Genomic DNA, 11211 nt, shown 5'->3' on the forward strand with positions numbered 1-11211 from the left:
TAGAAGCAGGACACGCGCCATTTTATTATGTTTAATATATATATATATATATATATAAAATATATATATATATATATATATATATATACAGTATACATAAAATGTTAGATATATATCTTAATTCAAATTCATTAAATTCATAGACAAGTTTACCATCATCACTTGATAATCACATAGCATATGCCGAGTTGTATTATATATCATACCTATCTACGGGTATGTTGAGATATCGTAAAATTGCATATCGTATGAAGGGACACCATGTCGTATATCAGGCGAAAGTTTACTGAGTTTATAAGTCTTACGTAGCATCAACAAGCCTTTATCTCGATACTTAAATGCCACATTAACAGTAAAACGACAATACAATGTCTATTACTACTAAACGGTTTATGAATATTTGGATAATATTCCGTAAATGGGATTAGGAAATAATAAAAAGGGTAATACATAAATCGTTTGATTTAGGAAAAAAAATAAACATTTGCATTCATAAGGATAATATTAAGAAAATATAGCCTAAAACTGTAAAGTGATACAGAAAATGAATAGTTATTTTTATGGTACGTTTATGTTTTCGTTGAAGTAAAAGGGTTTGAAGTAATTTACTGCAGATACAACGACATGAAAAATAAACTGCACTTTTTTCCTACATGTTATTTTAGCATACTGAACCCATTTGAACAAACATTAAAAATGAAAAGGCAAAATTCCTGAGAGGTTACCATTCACCCCAACTCTAAATATTCGATATAGCACCATATTGTTTTACTGATAACATGAAACAAACTATAAGGCTATCAGACAATCACATGTAATTTATAGGCCTATAACATCATGGATGTGTGCCTAAAGGGTTTTTTCTCATGAAGTCATTGTTTGACTTTTAGCTTCGTAGATGCGTGAGGGTTATTTAGATCAACAATACTTTTAATACATTTAATCCCAGTTTTTAGCTAGACTATCATCATCTTAGTGCTATCCATCTATTTTTTTTACGTAAACCAAAAATATTCGAATACAGATGTGGAAAACAGCACACCAATTGCAGTACTGTGGGAGGAAATACTGGTTCAGATTTGTTTTTATAGATAATACTTATTCATCGGGACACTAAATATAGGGGATCCCAACGGACACTAATATTAAAATTAATTTAACATCTAATAAAGAATTGGCCGTCCTCCTATATAAGCCTACGTAGGCCAATATTTCACCTCCAGCCTCTCGTATGGCAATCGGTCCCGTGGACGGGGCTGCGAATTCTGTTGCGGTTGCGCCACTAGTCGGCATCAGATGTTTTTGATAAACATTTAGTAAACGTTTAAGGTTTCCTGTTATTTTTAAGAATGGGGTATAAAACGAATTTTTTAATTTGATTTGTTTCTGGTGACATAGATTCGAAGATAAGTTAGATATGTAATGTAATTCCACTAAATCCAAAGCCTACAGAACTCTATCATCGCCGGATGATGACGATGATGATGTTTATTGCATTTATTTTAAATAATATTAACAATAATTATTATATTAAATTATTAGTTTTAATTTTAAATGTCTTAGCCATCCTGTCACTGCAAACATGTTTGCAGTGACAGGATGGCTAAGACAATTAAAATTAAAACTAATAATGTATATAGAAAGGCACTATCCGATATATGTACTCTTTGTGAAGAGATCTACGGAGAATATGTATTATATTAAAAGTATGATATAATAATAATTAAAATAATAATAATAATAATAATAATAGATAGGCCTAATAACAATAGGTAAAATATTATATATAATTAATAATGTGTATTCAATTGTTATGTAAAACCTTTGCATTTTCAAGTAAATATTGATAAGAAAAATACCAACATACGTATCGTCTACATTTATTTTCTATTTACATACTAAGACCTAGATGTATTAATGGATATTGCTTAACTCAAATAATTTATATGCATTGACTATAATTCATATAGGCCAATAACTTAGTATACATGCCTATCAATATGTAATTTAATCAATAATTATTAACATACGAGTTAATCAATACCACAAATATCAGGAATATGGGCTATTTATTCGTGTCTTATAATTAGAATTATATAATATATATGACATAGGATAGAATAAAATTTAGGCTTGTATTTATCAACATTTGGCAATATATGTATGTATACATATATATATATATATATATATATATATATATATATATATTAATTGATAGCAATGCTGTATAGAGGTGTATATTGTCCTGATTATGGTATATGTGGACTTATGGATATAATAATACACACTAAACCACACTACACACACACTACACTACACACACTACAATGATACATGTTTTAGTAAATATATTTAGGTCTATTATGTGAGACACAGAAGTACTGAACTTCACAAAGACCTTTTGAGATCATGTAATACATTGTGCCTAGTATTTCTAGTGGTGAGACGTTTCGACTAAACTGAAACTTATCACTCAGATGGAGACTTTTGACGCATAGAACAATTATAGTCTTCATAATAGGCCTAGCAATAATGACGGATGATGATGATGACGGTAATAATTATTATTATCGTCATAAATGATGAATATGATGATGATGATGATAATAATAATAATAATAATAGAAAGGTTAGCATTATTTATTTGCGTTGTTTTAAATGTCAATTGGGTTTTAAATTAGTTTTCGTTAAATAAATCTTCATAGGGCTTATTAAGGTAGACCTTAAATTCATAGGCTTATCTAATGTTTTTTTATATTGAAACCAAAAGTTAATTTTAACTTCCAGACACGAGAATCTTTCAAGCATTATACAACCAAACATTTAAAAGATATAACATAACATAACATTTATAGCAGTAAACGATACAAATGATGCTATCGGTAATGTCGATTGGTTATTGGCTCGTTTTACATAATGTGACTTCATGATATTAGGTCGTGCGCTCATTATCAACCCGCGTTAACCCTTGCCCGAACATCTAACGACTGCTTATACTGTATTCGCTGAGTTTATTGGATTAACTTCGACACAAAAAGCTTGTTAAATGATGTTCTTAATGTGACGCTTGCATGATGTCCTTATAGTCTTAGCTATAAGTGCTAAACTGGTGGTTTTGTGGCTATGAATATTAATAGCTATTTTTCCATATTTTATCTTCCTATTATCATTATTAGCTGAGTGCTGTATATTGGAGCGAGAGACTCGAATGAACTGACACTGGGATGATGCATTTGTTCTTAATGGCAGTTTAAACTGTTGATATTATATTCGGAGACATTGTTTCTGATTTATTCAGAATTAAAGATGTATGAATGAATAAATTCATTTTTGATGTTGTTATTCTTCGATTGGATTGACAGTCAGTATCTGTGTGTCAATCATTTTATGGTTAAAGGAATGATGGGATCGATCATAACGTTCATAGCTCTTTAATTCCTTAAGATTAAATTGTATGGGATCAGTTTACATTGTTACAATATTATTGGCGATTTGGGTAGGACAAGAGAAAGATAAAATACAAAAGCGAGTATAAGTATGGCATTTAATTTCTTTGTATTTCTTTAATGTATGGGTTTTTTACAAGAGCTTGTCAAAAACGGTATCAGTATGTATCTAGCATTTATTTTAATTATTATCATTAACACTGTTAATTATATTAAAATTATTTTTACTATGTTGTGGTGTTGTTTTTACTCCTCGTACCTCCGCATGACTCACAGCAGTAGTCTACTGTTACTACTGTATGTACACTCTGAAAAAGAGAGCTGGCGCCGTGTGGCTAGGGAGAATCGAGCGAAAGATCAGGTTGATGATTTTGCTTACGGTTACTATGCAAAATCCGCCGTGTTAGAGCTTAGTGTGGTGTTGCTAGTGAGAATCATACAGCCCAGGGTGGTGGTGTTGCAGAAAAAAAATCGGGCTCATACTATACAGAATACGAGTGCCAATCTTAAAGTTGCTAGGCCTATAGAATATTTGGCCTATTATTCGTTCGGCTTCGTTCAGATCAAAGAAAATAATTATTCTTTAATTGACCAGAATTCCTTATCGAAAATAGTCAATAAGTGGCAGATATTATATGTCACAATATTTATAATTGATTTTATTCTCTCTTTATCAGTAACTCGTCGGATAGGTCACCCATACCAAAACAGAACTCCACCGAAAAGAAAAAAACCACGAACCTCGTTCTCAAGACTCCAGATCTGTGAGTTGGAGAAGCGTTTTCACAGGCAGAAATACTTGGCATCAGCCGAAAGAGCATCACTGGCGAAAGCACTGAAAATGACCGACGCCCAAGTTAAAACATGGTTCCAAAACAGAAGGACAAAATGGAGGTAGGTTACGATTTATCGCATGCCCCATGCAAACACACTGTAATATTTATTATCCCCAAAGCCTAGACCTAAATAAAGGTAGAGGGGATCTACTGTCTAAAACTTGATTTCCATAAAATTGCTATATTGCTCACTACAACCGTTATACTACGTAGCTTTCCAGACGCAATCGGTCGGTTCCGATTCGACCGACCAATCGGCTTCACCGAAAGTTGTCGGCGGTGTATAGCGATTTATGGAAACCAGACTAGTACAATTACATCATAATCTTCAAAACATTTTGATCATCATTATCTCTATCATTATCAGTATAATGTTAATATTGCTAAAAGGCCTATTATCTTTTTTTTTTAATAAATGAATTTCGATATTATTTTTTTTAGTTTACAGTATCAATCACCCAATTTCATTTATACCACGTTGGACCAAGTAATATCAATTATCATTATTAATAATAGACATAATTACAAAAAGTATAATAATTTTGGCTATTAATACTCAATTTTCTCACCTTTAAAAAAAAAAAAAAAATCAGTATTTTATTAGTCTTTTCCGAATATTTTTTCAAAGTGTCCTTTAAATGACTTTATAAAAAAATGTTTTCTTCCGGAGTCCTTTTCATTCATTCATTCATTCATTCATTTGGTCAATATCAACATATACAAGGAAAAAACAAATAAAACCACTTATAAAACCATTTAAAACAGTAATTCAATTTTTTTTAAATATGTAAAATCTCTTTAAGAAATATTTAAAAAAATCGAAAAAAGGGGTTAAAAATTCAAAGATAAATGGGTTAAAAATTTAAAAATACACAGAAACGAGAAAAGCGAGTTTGGTGCTAGGGCGCCCTCAATACATTTACTTGAATACAAATAAATTTATTTAATATAATTTTTCTTTGTAAACAAAATTTTAACAATAACATTTAATCACTTAGAAGTGATGAATAATAACACACTAACATCCTGTAGACGATATGCGATATTGATCCGCAGATAAGTAGGCATGCTAGTAGAACTCACAGTAACTAATGACTAACACATTTGTAGTGTTAAAACTACAGAGTTAATCAGTTTATTACCACTGAATATCTGAATATAATCATAACTTAACTTGATTAACTTGCTGTGAAATTTCTAAAACCTAGGCAGAACATTGAGAGATATATAGAACTTGCGCTACAATATCACGGCATTTTAATAGCATTCCAAACAAGCTGTTATTAGGCCTATAGAGCTTATTAGCAGAATGAAGGATTTCTTGGAAAATTTTAGCGATAAATATTGATGCCATAGCTTCTGAACAGAGTATATTTGAGTTCATGACTTTTTGATATAAAGTACATCTTACTATTTTTACAGAGGATAAAATCTTAATACAGTACTTTACTGATTCGACAACAGTAAGTCTATTTAACAACTTTATGGTCGATAAAAACAAATCAGAAGAGCCTAGATAATGCAGATTTTCTTCTCCATTCATTCTATATTTTTTTAATGAATGCAGCATTGATTTTGTTGCTTTCATTTGAGATGTTTTTGTCACACATATGCCGTTCGCTTACTGTCAGTTCTGTCTTTTGGATAAAACATGCCAACACATACTTTTCAGGTTTCAGGTTCCGTCTGACATACATGTGCAATCTTTTGTAAACAGACTCAACAAGAGCCTGCTATTATTAATAATTTTATTTTCACGGTTGCCTTATATAATTTCTGTTTAAACGTATAGGGCAATGTACATTGCTCTATATAAATATACAATTATTGTTATTATTATTATTATTATTATTATTATTATTATTATTATTAATATTATTATTATTATTATTATTATTATTATTATTATTATTATTGACTTGGTATCTTAATAATTTCTTGCATGAGAATACGGATAAAATTATGTATTTGGAAGTCTTCTTTTTTGCAAACAGAAATGGTAAATACTGGAAATAGTATTAAAAATATCGTACCATACACTTCTAGTCCGTTCGTAGTAGATATCTATAACGATTATATTGAAATTGATATTTTAAAGACTTAGACCACTGCAATATTAAAAGGTGACAAAACCACAAACTTAGTCAGGATTACAACAATATTTCAGATCGTTTCCCCTTCCTCATAATTTTTACCTAAAATAAGTAACTTAAAATTTCACAAGTGACTTAAAATCTAGAAAGTTTTATTGACATCTGATAAATTGCGAAGCCTTTGGCAAATGTTCATTTTAAAAACACTTGATTGATAGATTAAAAGAAACCGATATTTCTCATGATTTATCGTTGTTTAGTTTGAGCGCTTTATAATGATTGTTATCGCAATGCAACTGTAATACCGTATCACATCAAAGGTTGTTGAGGATGCATTCAGCATTATTGAATGCATTTAAACAAATGTTTTCAATTCTTTCCTTATATTTAAAAAAAACGGAAAGGAATCTTATTTCACAACATTTAAAGAGTTAATACTCATTATTTATTTTTGTTGATTTCATTATATTTTCATTACTTTTTATGTTAAGTATTTTGGTTTACCTGTTTTAAATTTGTATATGGAATGTTTAAATTGTTATTTGTACCTTCAATACACAAGGGTTCATGGATATAGGCCAAATACGGTAAGGTGCGCTCTCTTAAAAATACTTTCGCCAATCACAACGACCTTTAGATAGGCCAACATCTAATATATCATTATTCAGTTGTCATATCAGTTCTTTCCACTGTGTATAAACAGTGCTGATATTATGTAAACATTAATACATTCTACGAAATGTCTTCTATGAATTTTCATTAAATTAATAATTATAACACTAATAGTAATTACCATTAATGTTCATAATTTAATCTGTATACTTGTCTTGGCAATAAGGAATTCAAAAATACAGCCTATCAGTATAATTAGCCCAAAATATAGGCCTATTTATAATAATATAAGCCTACATAATATTATATATAGGCATATAAATGTATATTAGGCCTATATGTAGGCTTATTATATATCATATAGGTCTATATATATCATATATATATATATATATATATATATATATATATATATATATATTCAATGCGTTACCGTCTTTGCAAAAGTAAATTACCGAAAGAAGCCATAATGCCTATATATATATTTGAAAATCGAATTGCAATACTTAAGTGTCAAAAATAAATATTATTTGATTTTAATAATAACTATATTGCTCAGTGAGATCCAGCAACACTATAATAACTTATTTTAAATGCCATATATTTCAGAATATCGACTCCGCAAACGATTTTCCCGTTTAATTTTTTTTTTCTCAAACAATCCTTGCACAAGTTTAATTGCTTTTTATCAAGTTTCACGGCAGTTGTGTTTTCAAACGGTCACATGATAGATGAGTTACCTCGTTGTTAATCTAATTGCTGGCTATGATTACAACTTAAACTGAACGTACACATCATCAACCAATATAGAAAACAAAGGTAATTATAAAAAATGCACAATTGACCAACTCAAACAGCTGTATTAGAACGTGATTCAAACACTTGAAATATAATTTGATCTTTCCTCTTGAGTTTATTGAGGAAAATTTACAACTGTTCCTGCAGTTCACTTTAAATCTATAGAAAAATTACTTTATTGAAAAAAAAAACATTTTGAAGTTTGCTTGTAAATTTTAATCCACATAAACATCGAAATCTAAATCAAATTGACAATAATTTAGCTGAAACGAATGCTACAACAATATCGATAGTCTCTGTATGGAAATTATATTTTAAGAGTCTAAGTAAAACAATAGCAAATAATGCTACCAAGGATACAATTCACTTCCTGATAATATTGTGTACTTCATTGCTTTACGTATTGAAAAATATGCCATTGTGGATTAATACAATTCTGTTTATATCATATATATATTGTACAATGCAAATTATAATAATTATTATTACTATTTAATTATTATATTAATTTTGTTGATATATAATATAAAAGAACAAATCTTGTCAACTAAACTTACGTGTATATTTCGTGACAATATTTACTTAAGATTTTTTCATTTGTATTAAGCAATTAGTAGAGTTGAGTGTCATACACTAGGGGAAATTATATTACGAAAGTTAGATTAATGCATTAAAAAATCCCGAGGGCCTGCAAATTATACACATATTTCATATAATACATTTTCTAACAAATTATTGTCGTTTCTAAAAATATGTAACTTTTAACACTCTTAACCATCAGATTATATTGCAGCGTCCTTGTCATACATCAAATATAATAATCCCTATTGAAAAACTCGTTTGTTTTTATGGCTAGCTTTAGGCATATTCTGGTCATTTTTGACGTTGGCTCAACTATAATTCTTCAATATTTATTGGCCTGTTTATTTCAATTATAACTACACATAAAAACGTAATTAAGAATGGAATTAAACAAGTGGGAAACAGGTTTAACAAAATTAATATCATATCGTCAAGAATAATATTCATAAAAGATATCGATTATAGATTTGTTTTTATTTATCTTGCAAAATTAAGTACAGTTTTCATTATATTCGCATTGTTAATTTGTTGTTTTAAAATATTAATAATGTAACAATTTATAAAACAATAGTTAATGATTGAAAAAAGAGGCTTGCAATCAAATGGTCAGACTTTACGTGTTCTCGGTACGGTACGTGTTTGAAAACTACATTTCATGCTCTTAAAAATAATGAATTTGATTAGGACATATAAATAGTTTAAATAATTAATTAAATAGCAAAATTATGAAGTTTTACAAACAGGATGTAATTGATATATTTGTTCAACATTAAATGATACAACTTATTGAAAAAGTAAAGGTAATATCGTATCAGGAAACGAATAACAAATAATTTTAAGTCAAAAGTTTTATTTAAAGCTATAAGTTAAAGCAGGAGTGAAAAAAGCGCGGTCTATTTTCTCACTGTGCTATAATATTTTTAGTAAGAGATTTCATATCAATAATAACATAAGTATTAAAGTTTTTGTGTGGAAACCAAGTAACTGTAAGTTAATACTTCTTTACCCGAATGTAAAATAGCTATCTTCCAGGATGATATTTAAAATTTAGAATCAACTCTCGCGTCAATTTAAACTGATCCAAGCAGGACTGGAAATTATGATGTTAGTTTTTCTTAATCGCAGCGTCAACTTTATATGATCCTGATAAAGAGATCGTAACCAGCGATGCGCGTCGTAGCTATGAACGCTCTGCAGCAAGCCAATACTCGACTAAGACGCGTACAACACACTAGGGGATACAAACTATAATGAGATTCTAATGGAGCTGAGATTTTCAGCCAAATTCATCCCCAATGTATAGCGATGAATTAGTAGTTCTCGACGAGTTGCTTCTTTTAGACATAAATAGTAAATTAACATGGATGTCTTAATCAAATAGCAATCTTACCAGAGTGTGCCATATACTTTCCATGAGTTATTAATATGTTTCATCAAAGATGTTATTGGCTACGTGTACAGTGATGTGTACAAAGTAGCGTTCACACCAATTATCAAGCTTATTACGATTACAAACTTCAGCTTAAAATTTCAATACCTTCTTATTTTATCAAAAATGTAATTTGATCATATATCTAGTGACATACTTTATTTATTGATCGTTTAAGAATCCTTACAAACTCTTTAGAATATGCAAAAGAGTCTGAGAATTTTCATAGGTATTCTAACGAACATTAATTTTTTGTTGTAATAATTATTTAATTAATTTTAGTTAAATTTTTATATCTGTATTTTGTAATACAATTTAGCTATATTGTGGCTACAACTGAATCAAAGATTGTCGAAAACAATTGAAAAAAATAATTGTTGGGAAGTTTTTGGCACAATGGTTTCTTCCAAAATTGTTTAAGTGGTATATTTTAAACGGATATCTGGTTATCTGGTTTCCCCACCCCACCCAATTTCATGTCATGAGTTTGTTCTGATTTAAATAGATCATTTACTTGCTGTTGAGTAAGTGAATTTGAAAACAAAAAATGAAATATCAAACGTAACAAGCTAAAGTATTAGTATTATATCTTTACATGCCCTTAATCACTCTTTCTGTGCTGTCAGAATGGCAGGTGGGAATCTCAATTCATTTAAATGCTGTTAGCCGTTCATGAGATAAATACATGTTATGAAGCTATTTGATGAAACTATCTTTGTTCATCTGAAGCTTATCAATCCTGCCTACTCTCGATCTCCGAGAAGCGAAAAGAACATAGCCCCAAGTTAAAGAGCAGGACAGAATTGATCAAAAGGAACCACAGGTCTCAAAAAGGTATCCCGGTACGCCTGTCCCCTTCTAGCCAAACTCAACTACAAAGACCATTGTGCTCGACAAATTGATGCATAAGGCGCCAGTATTCAACGGGCCACAAAATCAATGATTTTATGTAAATTAAAGACAATGTTGATAAAAGGCTATGTCGGGAGTGTGGCAGGGGTTAGGAACTTTTCTGAGGTACCTAACACCTGATTTGCAATGTTTCGGAAGTAAAATTTGTCAAAATACTCCGCCTGAAGGAAAAGCTTTCTTTTGACTTTTGATTTAGCAAAAGCTCAATTTTGGCGCCAGTTCGAAGGATGGTTGGAGAGATTGATCGCCTGTCTTCAGTTCAGGAAACTCGCACATCTGTCGCAGATGATTCTCAAGAAGTTTGTCCTGTTCTCTTTACCTTCTAACTTGATGCTTTGACAATTCGTATTGTGGGACAACATTCTGATATATTTAAACAATTTTCAAAGCTAGAAACCGTAAAGTTTTGATGATTTGTAATTGTCATATGATGAACAAAACTGACCAATAACATGAAAAACAAAATGGAATGAAATCTGAAGTTATAATAAGTATATATA

General features: G+C 29.9%; 1 protein-coding gene across 1 annotated transcript in view; it reads left to right on the plus strand.

Annotated features, from left to right (window-relative positions):
• The window catches only part of LOC117105724 (T-cell leukemia homeobox protein 3-like), a 14383-nt gene that overhangs the window by 803 nt on the left and 2369 nt on the right, over positions 1-11211 (plus strand). The window contains exon 2 of the mRNA XM_033246972.1: positions 4127-4343. Coding sequence (XP_033102863.1) covers positions 4127-4343 — 217 coding nt within the window. The remainder of the gene's footprint in view (positions 1-4126; positions 4344-11211) is intronic.

Source organism: Anneissia japonica, unplaced genomic scaffold (genome assembly GCF_011630105.1).
Source record: "Anneissia japonica isolate Jap-2015-1 unplaced genomic scaffold, ASM1163010v1 scaffold287754_len4335492_cov202, whole genome shotgun sequence".
Classification (NCBI taxonomy): Eukaryota; Metazoa; Echinodermata; class Crinoidea; order Comatulida; family Comatulidae; genus Anneissia; species Anneissia japonica.